The 17,209-nt window shown below is 41.3% G+C and overlaps 1 protein-coding gene across 1 annotated transcript in view; it reads left to right on the top strand.

The window, feature by feature from the left end:
* The first annotated feature begins 2,926 nt into the window (after window positions 1–2,926).
* The window catches only part of CLCN1 (chloride voltage-gated channel 1), a 32,421-nt gene continuing 18,138 nt past the window's right edge, over window positions 2,927–17,209 (top strand). Inside the window, 8 exon segments of the mRNA XM_051962179.1 lie at window positions 2,927–3,581; window positions 9,549–9,678; window positions 10,176–10,307; window positions 10,670–10,798; window positions 11,039–11,172; window positions 11,393–11,470; window positions 12,651–12,678; window positions 12,681–12,728. Coding sequence (XP_051818139.1) covers window positions 3,402–3,581; window positions 9,549–9,678; window positions 10,176–10,307; window positions 10,670–10,798; window positions 11,039–11,172; window positions 11,393–11,470; window positions 12,651–12,678; window positions 12,681–12,728 — 859 coding nt within the window. The 5' untranslated portion in view covers window positions 2,927–3,401.

Raw genomic sequence — 17,209 nt, 5'->3', positions numbered from 1 at the left:
TATTTAACCTGGAGAAAAGTAGACAGGGCAAGGAATGGTAGAAGGGGATATGAAGATTTGGGGGTTTTAGACAGTTATAACTATTTAAAAGTAGAATAACTTGCCCTGGGAGGCAATGGGATTCCCTTTACTGGAAGTAGTTTGACAATAGCTAGAAAGCTACTTGTTGGCAATGTTATGGAAAGAAATTTCTCTTCCTATTCCTTTTTTACAGAGTTTCCATGGTGAGGGTGGGGTTCTGTGAGTAAGAAGAATGCCTTAAAGGGGATTTAAGAACTTGAAGAAGTTGAAAAAACTCCAAGATAGTTTGAGGTATCAGCAGGCAGGAGGGAAGTAAGTACGAAGATGAAAAGAGGTTGCCCAATGAGACTGAAGTGGGGAAAGGGAAAGGGATTTTTAGAGTGAGGATGTTTTTTAGTGATGTATAACACAAGAGATGAAGTACTTTCTGTCTCTGAACTAAGGATTCTTTGCCTTTCTCCCCAACTTCTTCAAAGGTGTTAGAGGTTGGATTTCACAACAACTCTCTTGACCACCTTCACCTTCATCTCTTCTACAATTATTTCTCTTCCTATAATGGGGGCTCTCCTCTTCTTCCCACTCCCTTGTTTAGAGCTTAGTGAGTAAGAAGTAGAAGAGGTAGGGGTAAAGTAAAGAAGGAAAGTGTGTTGACAAGAGAAAGAGGGAAGTACTTCCTTCACCCCAGAACCAGTCTTAAGATATCAGAATGAAGAGGTATCATTGATAAGAAAGGTATTCCTAAATCCTTTGCCATGGGGAGCAGGTGCCCAGGTCAGCTCCTTTTGTCTTCACCATCCCCTCCCTCTCCCAATATCCAGATATTGGCTTAGAAAATCCCATACCTCCCTTCTTGTGAGTCTCAGACTTTCCTCTAGCTTTCAACATAAAAGCACATATAGTCCATTTCTTGGTTTCTTTTTCACATTTATCATTGTATACCTATCCCTAGACTTCTTTTGGTTATGAGAAATAACCTAATTCCAATATATAATTCAACTTTATAAAGCATCCCTGCAGTACAAGCTCCTTATTCTTAAATTCCTAACTCACTTAACATTCTGTCTTCCAGATCTTAGCCAAACTGATATAGAGCTTGTAGCTCTTTGTTCATCACTCACTTCACTTTCCAGAAACTGTTTTCTCCTCTGGCCCTTACTCTCCAGTTTGAGAAGGCAGTGCTGGATTAACAACTGGATGAACTGTCCAGATAATTGACTCCTTCCTCCCATCTGTTGATTCTAGCTCAAATGTAGAGAAGTATCTAAGCATAAGCACTTGTTTTTGAGCTGTCAGACTCTTTCAGAAGTAATATTGTATTGTCAAGGGCCATAAACATTTAATGTAAGAGTGTGTATAAGAATATATGTATTCATATATGTACACACACACACACACACACACACACACACACACACACAAAGACAGTATTAATCCCTAGGATGAGAATCTTCTCTTTCTTAACACTTCTTTGAAAGATGGCTTACCCCCTCTTTAAATCACCACCATGCTCCTGACCACTTCTCCCCCTTTCTTCACATAATACCTTTCTACAGAGAGATTTGGGGGTTATTATAGTATGTTTGTGGAAATAGATGCATGTTTATTGACCCATTCCTTTCTCCTCCCTCCCCCAACCCTGTACATTTTCACTGAGCCTTGGCTAGCATTAAATTGAAAACTAGACTTTGGATTTCTCTTTCATACCAATCCAGAATCTTGAGACAAACCCATACAAACAGCCCCAGATCCGTATTACTTTTCGAATATCATTTTCCATGTCCATGATTTGCCCTCCTATCATCTTGAGGTCTGAGCTACCTGTTCATTTATAACTTGTAACTGAGGGATAGGGCTCGGGGGTATGAGGATTGGTGGGAGAAGTAACAACTGAAATAAGAGAAAATGTCTCAGGTGGGGGGAATATCAGGCTATGGTACACATGGCATAATTTGCTTCTGCATTATTTCTTATGTTTCTGTCAAGCTCTCATGAGAAAGTCTACATACATATGTCTTACTAAAACATCAGCCCCAAAGACCTCACATCACACCCTGGATCACAGGTTCCCAACCTTTTTCAATCTCTGTTCTCTTGGATTTTAGTGAACCTTCCTGTATCTCTTAGTAAGAAATACTTTAAAATTTACATCTTACAGGGCACATGCACACAAGAAATAAAGATTAACTTTTCATAAACTGTCCTCTTTATAACTTTCCATTCCCTGTGAGGCAATACATACCCCAGATTGAGAGCCCCTTCTGCTCTACATCTCTATTTCTAATATCCCAATTTTGATCCTATTTCTCAGGATATCCTATTCCTTCTCTAACTAATAGACATCCCACAAGCTTTCTGAGAACACAGCCCTTCCCACTCTCTGGCTCACAGAATAAAGAACGTGACATTCATAAATCAGCCTAGGATGTGGGAGAGATCAGAGTCCAAGGTCATTATCCCTCTGTTTCCCACAGGCACTCCACACCTCGAGAGATAAAGGCAGGGACAAGGGAATGGCATCAGTAGCAACAGCTTTTACTGAACATAAGGATACTGTAGAAATACAGAGGATCAAAGGGACAGAAGCTCAAATAGACTGGCAAGGATGGAAAGATGGAAGATGTTGCACAAGGAAAAAAGCCTTGGGAAAGATAGAGGGCTAGGGATGGGGCAGCAAGTAGAAATGGCAGAGCAGCACCAGCTCCTTTCCAAGGTAAGTGACTGGATGTCCTCCATTCACTGAGCCTCAGACCATTCATCCTTTCCCACCCACCTCTACTTCTCCCCCCAAGGAAGGATGTGAAATAGATTAGAAAGATAAAAGTCCTGAGCAAGACTTCATTCTGGCCTCCAAATCAGGGACAGATTTTTGCTTGAAAAAAGGAAAAACTTTCTAACAATAAGATCTGTTCTCAAATGGAAAGGACTGTCTGTGTGGGTGGTGCCTCATTTCTAGAAGCATTCAATGAAGTAGAGCTGGATGATCACTTGTCAGGAACGTTATAAAAGATTCCTATTCAGGTATGAAGCAGACTAGTGATGAGACTGGATCTATGACGGGTATGTTTGGCTGGGACAGCTGAAAAGAAGGAACATCTATGTCCTCATTAATGTTAAGCTGGAGGAGGCACTTGGCAGTGGGATGAGGAAGGGTACTTTTCTCAGGGAGTCCCCTGTGGGCCCTTCCCCCCTCCTCACACCTGCTTTGACCCCAAGCAGATCAGATGTGGCAGTGGGGGGTCATGTGACAGGGGGTAGCTATAAATAGCAGGAGGGTGGGCATGTTGCCCTAGACTCCTTGGGGCCAAGTAGGAGGTGAGGTTCAAGGAACTCTTGGGGAATAGGGGACCAGTCAGGCCGGGGCCCAGCCCAAGGCTGGGATCATGGACCGTGCTGGGTCACAGAGACTAGGGGGAGAATCAAGCTGGTGGGGTAGTGCCCCCCAGTACCAGTATGTCTCATTTGAGCACTGCACCAGTTATGGCCTGCCCTCTGAGAACGGAATCCATGAGCACAGACCTCAGGGGAATACAGGCCCCCGGGCCAACATTCATCCTACACAGGTATGACAGTGGGTTGGAGGGAAAGAAGGCTTGGGAGGGGGATGAGGTGAGAAGAAAGAAGAGATAAAAGATGCTAGGTAAAAGAGAGTTTGAGCAGATTTGGGGCAAGGAGGAAGAGATTGGGCACAGACTAAGGGAACTAGGAGAATGGAGAAGAAATAGCAGAAAGTGGAAAGATATATCTTAAAACTGGAGATCTAGTTTTAAAAGCACTGTTTTACACAAGTAGAGATGGTTATACTGAGGCCAAAAGAAACAGATATGTCTATAATTATGCACATATGTTCACATGTGAATTACCTAGCACATTGTAAAAATAGGTATGTTATTTCTTTACCTGCACATTCATGACTGCTCTCCAATTCTCCTCTATCCTCTATACCATCATGTATATATCAGTATTTATTTCCCAGTCTGTTCTCACTGTCTTACCTGCACACATACAGGTTCTTATAGAACATTTTGGATTGTACAGGGGCATGCATACACAGGCACACAACTACTTTCTGAATTTTGTAGAAGTAGCCATGCTGCTGAGGTTACACTTACTCATGTGGGGGCATGCTCACTGCCTAGACACCTACATACAAACATGCAAACAGATGTCTATGCAAACTATGGAAACTATTGTTACTTCTTATGGATACCCCATTCCCAGAAAAAAAAAATGGAGAAGATTGAGAAACTGATTAAGGCCAGTATTTCAAATACATCAGTGTAGGATAATGTTGCAAATTGTTGCCGCATTTAAAGAGGGATATCAGTTGTATACTTCTGTCGCTGAATTTAAATTTGACCTCAGGCACTATTAGTTGTATGACTAGGCAAGTCACTTAACCTCGGCCTGCCTCAGTTGTTCATCTGTCAAATGAGCTGGAGAAAGAAGTGGAAAATGATCCAGTATCTTTGCCAAGAAAAACGCAAATGGTTTTACAAAGAATTGGACATGATTGAAAAAAATGAACAACAACAAAATTCATGGTATTGCATCTGGTGCTATGGAAGATACCAAGATGCGACCCTTAGCCATGAGGAGCTTATAGTCTAGTTGAGTGAAACATAGATATGAATTAAAAGATAATGCAAGACAGTATTGAAATATATGTAAATATATAATAAATATAAAGTGAATATATAGTGTCAGAGATTTAGAAGAGAGAGCCATAATTGTGGCTGATAATTCTTAAGAATAATACACAAATTGGAGAAAGAAAGGTTAGGAGGAAACCTAGGAAAGACAGAGCAAAGATGGACATAGCCATAGAGAAGAAGAAATTAGGGGAGGTGGAAGGAACCAACTCAGCTCTGAAATTTTTCTGGAAGAAACTGATTTTGCAAGGAAATATGACTGATTAAAGAAGGCAGAAAGAAATGGCAAAAATGTGGAAGAAAGAGATTGCAGGGGAAAAAAAATGGGAACGGGGTTCGATAAGGAAGAAAATATATTAATGAAGGACATGTGGGAAATGTCAGGAAAAAAAAAAGGAAGTCAATAGAGAAATTACTTTATTTCATGGGAATTGTGTTGCATTGGGGAAGGACTGAAAATTGAAGAGGATGGATTGTCCAGGTATTATGGGAACTAGACTCCCACAGTTACTGATTATGGAAATTTGTCAGGGCCTCTTGAGGCCAGACTATGAGCTCTGTGGGGGCACCTGCATAATAATTAGTGATGTGGTAAACTCACTTTGGTGTTCAGGAGAGAGGAAAAAAACAGTCATTAATTAGAAAGATGTACTTGCCTCAATGGTGGGGAAGGCTCAGAAGAAGGGGTATGGATTCTACTGTTACACTGATCAACTTAAAAATATGTTTGAAAACCCATCTTGTGTCAAAGAAGATACAATTTGTGGAAGAGAAAAGAAAAGCCTATTTTAAATATTAAGGAACACTACAAGGTAGTAAATGATAAACTGTGATGTTGGCTAAAAGTGTTTTTGAGCAGTTAGCAAGCTTCAGAGCTTTACCTAATTAGTAAATGTATAATCTTCTCTGAGCCTTAGTTTCCCCATTTGTAAAACTGGCTTAAATAGCTGCCCATACTTAGGGCCTACAGTGATATCCTGGAGGAGATCCAATATGTCAAAATGCTTTATAAACACAGTGAAGCACTTTAAATTGTCACCCATTACCAGCCATGTGGCTGAAAATGCTGAGATTCCTTTTGACTTTGAAACTCTGTGATTCTGTGGATTGAAATGTGAAAGGCGGCTTCATGGAGAATGGTTCTACTTCTCCTGGGGCTCTTACAGCAAGGGAAATAGCCCAAAGAAAGACTTCTGGGTGGGAAGCATGACATTGCAGGAAAGAAGAGATGGACTTGTCCAGGAATGAAAGTACAAGGTGCTAAGTAGTGAAACATTCCAGAAAAGAGGTAGGGTGGCCTGAGATCCTGAAAGGCCTTGAAAATATGGCTGGAGTTTTTATTTCTCCTTTTCCCTGTCCTCCCCTCTTCTCTTCCAGCCAAAGAGTACATATTTAGCTCTTTTAATCTCCTCCCACCTAAGGTCTGATATCAACCCTCCCTCCCTCTAGTACACACCTACTTCCCCTTCAGCCTGGGACCCAGGGGAAATCAAGCATCAGGGCCAGTGAAAGTTAAGCAGCTAGCCTTGGCTTTGCTGGCTTAGCCGCTAGTGGAGGAGTAGAAACATAGTACCTTAGAATTTAACCCCAATGCAGAGAATGGGATGCCCCTAGGAAGGGTCTCTCTCTGGAGCCTGGAGCTAAAGTTTCCAAACTTAGTGGCTTTTATTATGAAACCTAATCTCCCCTAGCCCAGGCTCCCAGAGCCAACCCTATGACCTAAAGTCACCTTGGTCTCAAGAAGTGGTTGCAGAAGGAATGTCATAGGGTCTATAGCTCTTCACATATACACATGTTTGACACTAGGCTGGTAGATAGGTGGTTTGCTGAACAAAACCCCTTGGTCCTTCTCTGAAACCTCATCACATCTGATGAATGGTGTGATCTTTGGGGTATAGGGTTTCTAGGCTATGAAAATCCCTACCATCAGCTCCGAGTCCATCTCTGGTCATCTTATTCTGGAGACAAGTGAATTGACAACTGTGGAACTTGTTCTTGTGTTGAGTTACTGATTCCTCAGGATAGAGAGAAAGGGATGGGAAAGATGAAGTGTAAATAGAGAAGGAAAGTGGGTGGGTGGGGCCAGCTTGAGTGAGGGAAGCATCCATGTACTATCTCTCTGCCTTGATAGGACAACTGGGGAGATACACACTAAGATAGAAGTAATACAATTTTATAAGTCAGGATGGTCTGACAGAATAGGATAGTAAGATGGGGAAGGGTCTTGAAGGATTTTGTTAGGAGAGGACCTAAGGAGAAGCTGGTGTTTTAATATTATGAATTAATTACATGTAAAAGTATCTAATATTAGACTGAGAATTCATAGTTTCATGTATTTTGGATCACAAAATAAGGCTCTAACATTCAATGCTTCCTACCTTGTTCAGTCATTTCAGTCATGTCTGACTCTCCATTGATTCAATTTGAAGTTTTCTTAGCAAAGATATGGGGAATGATTTGCCATGTCCTCCTGCTCATTTTGCAGATGAGGAAACTGAGGTAAACAGTTAAGTGATTTGCCCAAGGTCACACACCTAGTAAATGTCAGACTAGATTTGAATTCAGAAACATGAGTTTTCCTGGCTCCAGTGCTCTAATCCTATCTTATGCCAAAACAAAAAGAAATTGGGATATCGATAACAAAAGCATAGTGGATAGACAATGATGGTGGAGGGACAAAAGCAGGTGTAAGAAAGATAGAAGCTAGAAGACTTGAAATAAGTGGAGAAGAAGAAATTCAAAATGAATGGGCAGAGGCTAAAAGGGGACAGTTAAAAGATGGAAAAAGAGAAGTAGAGAATAAAAAATGGATAGGAGGATGAATGGTATCCCCAACTTCTGATGCCTGCTTTTAAAAGGTGAAAAAGCCTACACTTCCAACTTCTTTTTCTGTGGGTGGCTCTATCTCTCTCCATCTGCTTCAGTTCAATAAATATTAAGTACCTACCATGTACAAGACACCATCCTAGATGATGCAGACAAAGACAAAATAATTTAGTCTTTGCTCTCTAAGACAATGGCAGAAATTTTGGTTGTATGCTCCATTGGTAATAAAAGAAATTATGACTCTCATCTACAATATATGTACATTTATTTATAAATCTCATGCTTTGGCTGCTGTTCCAATATTTTGGTATTAAATATATACAGAATAGAAATAAATAAGCAATATTTTAAATAATTTTTGTGTGATTTCTTTAACAGTACCAAAACATTTTGCTCTCACTGAAAAATTGAATATACATCATTATTTTAAGATCTTTCTGATTAACACTTTATGATATAGTGATTCAATGGTCTGGGTCTACATTCAGTTTATTGATTCTTAATAACTATCATAACTGGAAGAAGATACCTCACGATGATATATAGAGCCAGGCATAGTGCTACAATTGAGGTTGAATCTGGTAGAAACTTGAGCTTTGGACTTCTGAGCTGCCTAGCACTAAACTAATTGGGGTCCACCCTAAATTCAGCATTAAAATGGTAACGCCCAGGATTAGAGGCATCAGATTTCCTATTGAGAATGCTAAGTGGTTAAGTGCCTAGAATGCTGGACTTGAAGTCAGGAAGCCCTGAATTCAAATTTATTTTCAGATACTAGCTATATGACCCTGGGCAAGTGACTTACTCTTCGCCTCAGTTTTTTCGAGTGTAAAATGGGCATAATCACACCTATTTGTAAGAGTTGGGAGGATCAAATAAGACTTTTTAAAGCACTTAGCACAACTGTGCACACAGGTACTATATGTTTATTCCCTTTCCCTCTCCAACTCCCAATCTCCTTTACATATCCAAGAAAAAATGAAGTACCCTTTCTTGGAAATGGAGCAGGTCAAAGTTCTCTGGTCCTTCAGTAGTGGGATTAGGTCTATGAGTGGCTGTTATATTTCTAGCCTTGGTGAGACTCAGTCTTAAATAATATAAATAAAGTTTGAAAATTTAAAAAAAAAAAAAGATTTGTAGATCCAATGAAAGAAACATTTTGTTGCTTAAATTTAACCAATTCAAAATACCCATTTTCAATCTTATCCATCCATTATTTTAAGATTTTGGCAAAAAAATTGCATCATTAGGAAAATGGTCTATGGTTTCTGAAGGACAGATCTGAGGCCCAAAGGGTGACAGTACTGGGTAGGGAGAAGAGATTTTATGAAGCCCAGATAATTCCTGATTTCCTTGTGGTAAGTGGGCTTCTCACTTGCTTCCAAATATAATGATGTGGGTTGAGGGATTATTGTTTTGTTTTGGTGGGTGCTGGAGGGGGGGAGGGTGTCTTAGGAGCAGGTTGCAGAACCAAGAGAACTCTGTATATGACTACTTGAGCACCAAACCCAAGGATAGCCCCCAAAACATTGTTTGGCCTCTTGCTTCTGTAGATTTTTCTGGTCTATTATAAACCTTTCTCTCTTTTTTTTTCCTTCTGAGGATAAAATGGGAAAGGGAAAGAAGAACCTGAACAGATAGAGAAGGGCAGCTAAGTCCAGTTCAGGGAAGATTTGTGCAGCTGCTGCTGCTAGTGTACCAGTAATGCAAGTCAAGCTTGAGCACTAAACTAATTGGGGTCCACCCTTAATTCAACATTATCAAGACTTCCTGAGGACCAGCCGGTGGCTGCCTATAAATGTCCATGATGGATACTGGCAGGAGAAAGGATAACCAGAGTTGGATGAGCGTTGCCATTATGTTGAACTATTTTGTGGCTCTCCTTGGTTCTAATTCCTGCCACAACCATCCTGCTGGCCTTCAACCAAATGGATTATTATGCATACCCCCAGGAATGCTCTGAGGACCAAAACTCAAGGAATTTATACACTCACTTTCTGTTTTCTCAGGTGAAGAGCAGAAACTAATTTGCTTCTTTCTTCTCCTACCTAGCTCTATGGCTACCACCCTGAACAACCCTTGGATTTCTCTGGCAAGGAAAAGAGCATGGCAGGTCCCAATCAGAAAGCCCCCAGCTCTGCCATAGAGAGCAGTGAGGAAGATCACCATTCCAAATGCCAAGGTAGTAAGGACTGAGGATCAATGGAGGTACAGAAATCAAGGGCAAGAGCATCATAACCAGCTTTAGAATCTAGATTTCTTGATAGAACATTCTGAGCTTTTCCCATATACCTAGCATTTATATAGGATCTTCTACGTGCTCCACTGTGATGAGTACTTTATAACCATTATATCTTTATATTTTTATGATCATTATTTGGGATTTTCCCAATAATCCTACGAAATAAGTACTATTATCCTTATTTTGCAGTTGTGGAAACTGAGGCAAATAGAGGCTAAGAAACATAACTAAACTCACCCAGGTTGTAAATGTCTGGGGTACAGCTGAATTTAGGTCTTCCTGATTCCAGCCCCAGTTCTTTATCCACTGTGTCACCAATAAGATATCTGTAGCATCGAAGAGAGAGAATGACACTGAAGGCAAAGCACGGGAGGGATCTTTGGAACTCTTCCAGGTGACTATTCGAAGCTGATCACCTTGATCTTCCTCTCCCTCAGACTGTGCCCATCGAATGGGACAAATCATGCGAAGGAAATTGGGAGAGGACTGGATCTTCCTGGTATTGCTGGGATTAGTCATGGCACTGGTTAGCTGGAGCATGGACTATGTCAGTGCCAAGAGTCTGCAGGGTATGTCGGACCCCTTGACCCCATTTTAGAACTTGACCCTCAATTCTCTCAGTTCCCAGTCCCTGGATCCTTAATCTCTTTCTGGGGTTTTCCCATTCTTCCCACCCTCTCTCCAGATTTGAAGGGGACAAGATGATTTTAAGATCTCTAATTTTCTATGCTTTTTGGGTCTCTGATCCAAGATGGACTTATATCATGGGTGAGGAAACTTCTGTCATAAGTTGAGGGTCTAGCACTGCCCCTTTTAAATCCCTGACATCTTTTCTATGTCAATATCTCTCAAGCTGTGGCTCCCTTTTGTTTATAAATCTATGTTTATTGGTCTGTTTTCCATATCTGATGGCCTGTCTCTGCCTCCCCAGCCTACAAATGGACATACTACCAGATGAAGCCCAACCTCGCCCTTCAGTTCCTGGCCTGGGTCTCATTCCCACTTACCCTCATCCTCTTCAGTGCCCTCTTTTGCCAACTCATTTCCCCACAGGCTGTTGGTAAGATCTTCCCATCAGACTTTTATTTCAGCTCTTCCAAAAATTTCATTCCATGGGTCTGTAAGCCATTAATAAGAGCTCTTGCTTCTCCCCTTTCCTCAAGCTCATTCCCCAGTCTCCCTGATCTACTCCCTGACTAGTCCCTCATGACTAGACTCCTTACCCCATCCCTCTCTTCTGGCTACACAACCCCCCAGATCTCAGGGCCAGCTTGTCTTAGTTGCCACTCTCCATGTACAGGCTCTGGAATCCCTGAGATGAAGACCATTCTTCGTGGGGTGGTTCTGAAGGAATATCTCACTCTCAAGGCCTTTGTGGCCAAGGTCATTGCCCTGACTGCCGGCCTAGGAAGCGGCATCCCTGTGGGCAAAGAGGTAGGCACAGTCGGTGGTGGGGTGAGACCAAAGGAAGAGCTGTGAAGGGGTGGCAGAGGCAAAAAGGACCTAACTGGAGGTTGAGGTATCCTGAGGACTTGAGGTATAATAAGAAATATAGGGAACAAGCTGAGAGTGGAATTTTTAGGCACTAGATATTGTCCACCATTAACCTCTGGACCTTTTTCTCCTTCCCTTTTCTTCATGATTTTCCCCTCAGGGCCCATTTGTGCACATTGCCAGTATCTGTGCTGCTGTCCTAAGCAAATTCATGTCTATGTTCTGTGGCGTATATGAGGTAAGGACTGGGAGGGAGGATGAGGAAGAGGCCAGCTTGGGAAAGGGCTAGCTGCTGTGATGGCACCAGATAAATATAGGGGAGGGGGAGAGGGAAGCATTGCCTTTGCTCTGAGCTGGCCATGATGCTAGGTGGGGTATTGGCGGGGAGGGAGAGGCACTGCACTAACCCAGGCCTTACCCTCAGAATTCGTGGCCCTTTGAACCATCATACCCCTCCTGTGCCCTAGCCTGTCCCTGTCCCCATGCCTGTTCTCTGTCCTTGTGACCCCATGCCATGTCATTCCCCCACAATCCCCTTTTCTTCCCTCTCCTCCCTTATGCTGCCCTATCACAGCCCCACCCTGTTTCCCTCCTGTGCCGAATCCCCCCAGTTGTGGACCCTCCCCTTTGTTGGTCCTTCTCCCCTCTCCTGCCCTCTCCTGCCTGCTTCTCTGTTGCAGACCGTGCCTGGGCAGCTTGATCTCCTGGTGTCAGCCTGTGCAGTAGGCGTGGGATGCTGCTTTGCGGCCCCCATTGGAGGCAAGTTTTACTTCCTCCCTTACCCTGATTGCATTGCTTGAGCAAGATTTGGGAAGGGTGTAAGGGAGGAGCTTTAGGGTAAGGCACAGAGGATGATACTGAAGGCCTTGCTCTCCATAGCAGGGGATAGGTAAGGGCAAGGATTAGCCATTCAAGGAATAACCGTGGACCTCCAGCCAAACATCAGCACTTCCAGCCAAGGAGAGTTTCCTGAGGGCGTTGTGAAGTTGCTTCCTATTTCTCATAACCCCAAGGGTGCTCGCTCCATCTGAAGTCACTCCATGTGTCTCTCTGATGTCTATTGCTGATCTGGCTGGACCCGATTTCTTTGGGTGAACCTACGAGAGGAGCTGGTTATCATGGCTTGACTACTTTGTCTAGGCTTTCTGAACTGTTAAACATCTTTTCCTATTTCTGGGGATATGCTATGAGAGGTCTCTTTCTATGGGTCAAATCTCCTGATTTTTTGCCACCTTATGGCAGTAAGGTTTCAAGAGTCTTGAGGACTGATGGATGAGGTTGATAATCAACTTCAGCCCCATGATTCAGGCCTCTCTCTGCCCTGTTCCTCACCAAACGGTGTTTTTCTGTCTCTGTCTGTCTGTCCATCTCTTTCTCATCTCTCCCATCGGTCCTTTCACCTGTCTCTTCCCCAGTAGCAGCCATACTATTACGCTGATATCCTGACGGTGGGTGTGCCGTGGGAGTCGGCTGTTGCTTTGGGACACCACTTGGAGGCAAGTGATTGCTGACGTACTATTATCTCGCTAACCCAAGTTTCCAACTTCCTTTCCCTTCTTCTCTTACCACTAGTATTAGGAAATTATGTGTGTTTTTTGGTGTGTGTGTGTGGGGGGGAGGGTTGTAAGTGTGTATATAAGACATATAGGGTGTGTATGTATATATGTATCTAAAGCTATGTAGTGTGTGTCCATACTAGATGCTGGCAAGAATAAAGATTCCACACACATTATTCCTGTGAAGTCCCTTGTCCTAGTTCCCCTTTAGTGCCCTGCCCCTGCTGCCCTTTAAAAACCAACAATTCCAACCCCCTGCTTCTAACCATAATAATTATTCTTAGGCCTGCTATCATATTGCTTATCCTCTAGAGAAATTTGCCAGCCTGACTCATACTCTCTTGCTAACAGGAAGTTCCTCTTTCTACCTAACCTCAATTCCTCTTTGCTGCAGTATAAATCCTGTTTTGTCTTCACTAGCCAGGGAAAAACAGCTGGTCATCAGCCTCTTTATCAACCTCTTAAACATACAAAGCCAGAAATGCATTATTCTAATAGGTTCTTCTCAGGTACTCAGAGTCATCATCCTTTCTCATTTTCAAATATAGACACTAGTTTCTTTGGTTCTTGTCTAGATATTTCTTTTCCTTCTGTGAAAGTTTTCAGCAATAATACTCAAAGAGGAAGCTAGATTTTCCTGCCCTACTTCTGAAAAAATATTATTTGGACTTATGGGCAAGAAGAGGAGCAGCCCAAAATAATATATTCCTGCCCAGAATTATACTCTGGCTTCCCCATGCAGCAAGAAATTAGTGTTGGGGTGCCAGGACTGGACCCAATAACAGCCCCTTTACTGGAAGCTCCCAAATTGTTTTGCATTATCTTTTCAAAATTTAAAAATTCAGGTGGTCTTTGCTTAAATGATTGAGTCATCTTAGATTAAGAATGAAAGGTAACTGCTTGGGAGTGCCAGAGCTGAGCTTAGCTTGCTCCTCAGTTATTAGGCAAGCAGTTTCATTCACATATTTTTTAATAGCAAGTAACAAACTAATCAGTGAGGCCCAGAGAAAGAAATAAAAGCACTTGTACAAGTTTGCCCAGTATATATACACTTAGTAGAACTCAGAACCAAAGTCATTCCCATGGATAGAGAAAATAGATTTTATCAGACTGAACATTTCTTTGGAAAATCACTCTTTCCAGTAAGATTTTGACTTGTAAATTTTAGAGAAGAGAGGATAAGTCTGCAAAACAGTGATAAAACAATAGCAAATTGGAGGGACAAAACAGTGGAGGAAAAAAAAAAAAGATACATATTCCCTGAGGATGAGGCATTGGGCTAAGTGAATCTCTAAGGTCCCTTCCAGCTCTCACATTCTACATCTAAAATGTCAGCAGTATGAGGCATCTTTTCCATTATGCAAATGAAATCAGTGCTTTCAGTCAAGGAGCCAGTTTTCCCAAGGTTAAGATGGCTAAGGTGACCTGGATCAGGAGAGGAATGCTAAAGACAAAAGCTTAAAGAGAATGACAAATATGTATGTGTTTGTACGTCCATACATATATCTGTAGATAATGTAATTATTCTATGATAATTCTAATTAAAAAATATTCTTTAGCCACACTGGATACAATATTAAAGAATGAATAAAGGTTCATGTGGGAATAGGATGTGAAACACCAAGCAAGTACAAAGATATGTGCCATATAGCTGTATGCCTCTCCCAAGGTCTAGGGAGAATTTTGTATATTTTTTTCTCTGGTTTAGGCTTATGATCTTATCAGTATAGGGAACTTGCTTCAAGAAAAATCTCTCTGGCAATGCAAATCTGTCACTGCAATTTTTGGTCCTAAAGGGTTATCTGGAAGTCCTGAAGATGGTAAATGACTAGCCCAGGGTCTCACAGCCAATGTGTGTCAAAGATAAATCCAGATCTTTACTCCCAAACTTTTTCTCTCCATTCTAACCATGTTGCCCTTCATAGTGCTTTGCCCATGATTGGCCTTAATAAATAATTATTAAATCAACTTTGTCATACTAAAACCAAAACTCTTTACTAAAAAGAATTGTTTAAAGTCCAGGGGGCACAAATTCATTAATTAAGGTTCTGTTTGCATTTCTGCTGTCAGTTTCAGTCTTTGTAGTCATTAGTGTCTGTCAGTGAATCTGAATTTCCCTAAGTCCCTTAGAATCTGCCTTCTATTATTCCTACATGAGCCTTTATTCATTTATAGGTATCTACTGGGCCAAAAGAATAATGTTGGAATGGAGTTGGTTGGTTTGTTGTTATAATGTTGTATATATTGTATGAAATGAAGAGATTTGCCTTTTAACCAGAAGTCTTACTTTCAGCATAAGGATCCCTCCCTCTCTTTTCCTTCCCCCACTGGAATGAGCAAGGAATGTTCTTTTCCTTCCTGTAGATTAGTACATGGCAAAGACCCAACCCATAGGGAGACACAGACTGCAGCAAGCTATTCCTAGCATAGGATATTGGAAGCATCCAACTGTCAACTTTGAGAAACATACTAAGGTACCTCATGGCCCTAGAATGAGCACAAATATAAAATGACATTACTAATACTACAAGAAGGAAAAATAATCAGACTTAGAACACACACACACACACACACACACACATACACACATATCCTTCATACAATAGATATGTCTTCTCTTGAGTTCTTAGATAAAAGTGTAAAAATAGTGGTCAGATAATCCCAAATGATGAGTGATTCCCAAACCAATTCCTATATGTTATGTTTTGGGAGCTCATTTCTAATTATAATCAGTTTAGAATAATATTAAACTTAGCTTTCATGTCTTGAAAGGACACAATGACTAACAATAGAAATGTCCTGGAAGTGAAGTGAGGAAAAAGATGTCATCCAAGGTGACTTGTTGGCCAAACATGATCAAAAAAATCAGTCAATTTATAATTGGACCATCAAAAATGAGCTATCCTCTAGTGCTAGTAAAGGAAAGAAGAGGTCGCTTCACCTGATTTCTCAAGAGCACCATTCTATCACTAGCTGTACTGGGAAAAAAGGCTTCCACCATGATTAGATGTCTTAGTATCTTAGGAAATTTTGCCCTGAAAGAGATCCCTGTTACTATCTAGTTCAATCCTTTCTTTTAGCAGATAAGGAAACTGAGGCCTAAGGAGGCTAAGAACCCACAGCCACAGAATTTAACAAGTGTCAGAAGCAGGATTTCAGATTAGCTCTTTCCTGATTTTAAAGTCCAATGACCTATCTACTCTGCCATACAAATTGTCATCTATACTATGGCAGACCACTGACCCGCCTGGAAATTATGATATGGAAATTGAAGCCAAGAGAAGGAAACTTGAGCAAAGAACAATTCACTCACAATCCCAGAGATAAGTAAACAGCAGAGCCAAGATTTGATTGTGGATCCCATTCCAGTGACTCAGATTCTAATAATTGTTCCACAGAACCAGATTGCTTTGTTAAAATCCTATTATGTTACTTGAAAAGGGGTAATACATAAAGATTCTGTCCTCATCACAAAAATTATTTATTAGCTAGCTGTCAACTGTCAAAGCCAGGTAGCCTGAAGAGTATTTGGTGAGATAGAAGGAGGTGGGCAGGGGGAGTAAAGAAAAATGAGCAGTCAAAAAATAACTAGTGTTGCTTGAAGGAAGTAGACCAAGTAGAAACTGTGGGGAGTTGCTAGTTGGGCATTAGTTACCAGTATAAGGAGTGAAAAGCAGGATGCTTGGTAGTTTCTGTTTCTGAAGTGCTTTAAAGTTGACAAAGCATACTACATTGTCTGCTTCTTTCAGACTTTGCCTTCCGAATCTCAAATTTTTCTAGAGCTAGTCGTGTTTTCCACCCATCCTGTTTGTCTAGGGTCTCAAATCACAGTTTTGATAAAGATGAAGTTAAAAAGAAAAATAAACACTAAAAAGACTTCTTTGGTGTCTCTATTATGAGTTTGCTCTCAATTCATCTCATCAAGGGCCCAGCATCTTCTTTCATCTTTTCCATTTATAGAATTTTTTAAAATCCTGTCGTAGTTTCTGTAAATTGCATCTCAGGGCAGCATCTTTTACATTTTCCCTACCAACACTTGTGTTTTGTTTGCTTTTTGTTCCTGTCTCAATCTTGGTAGTATTCCTAACCTGGGATTAGATAACTAAACTGGGATTAGATAACCCTGTTAGGGGCTCCTATGAGCCCCACCTCTTTTTGGAACAGGCATGGGCTTGTCTTGTGGTATTCATCTCTCCCATATTCCTTTACCCTGGACTTCCCTGCCAAAGAGCTTTTTCAGCCAATTCTTGAAATGTTTTCTCCTTCCATTCCCTATTCTTATTCTTCACCCTTCTTATTCTCTTCCTCTTCTCTTTCTTCCCCTCTTCTCTTCCCTCTACCTGTTCTCTTTTTCCCCTCCTTTCATTTCCTCTACATCCTCTTTACCAAATGATTTATTCCTAATCATTTTCATCAAATTT

The sequence above is a fragment of the Antechinus flavipes genome, chromosome 5 (genome assembly GCF_016432865.1).
Source record: "Antechinus flavipes isolate AdamAnt ecotype Samford, QLD, Australia chromosome 5, AdamAnt_v2, whole genome shotgun sequence".
Taxonomy (NCBI): domain Eukaryota; kingdom Metazoa; phylum Chordata; class Mammalia; order Dasyuromorphia; family Dasyuridae; genus Antechinus; species Antechinus flavipes.
This window is presented reverse-complemented; position numbering and strand designations above follow the sequence as displayed.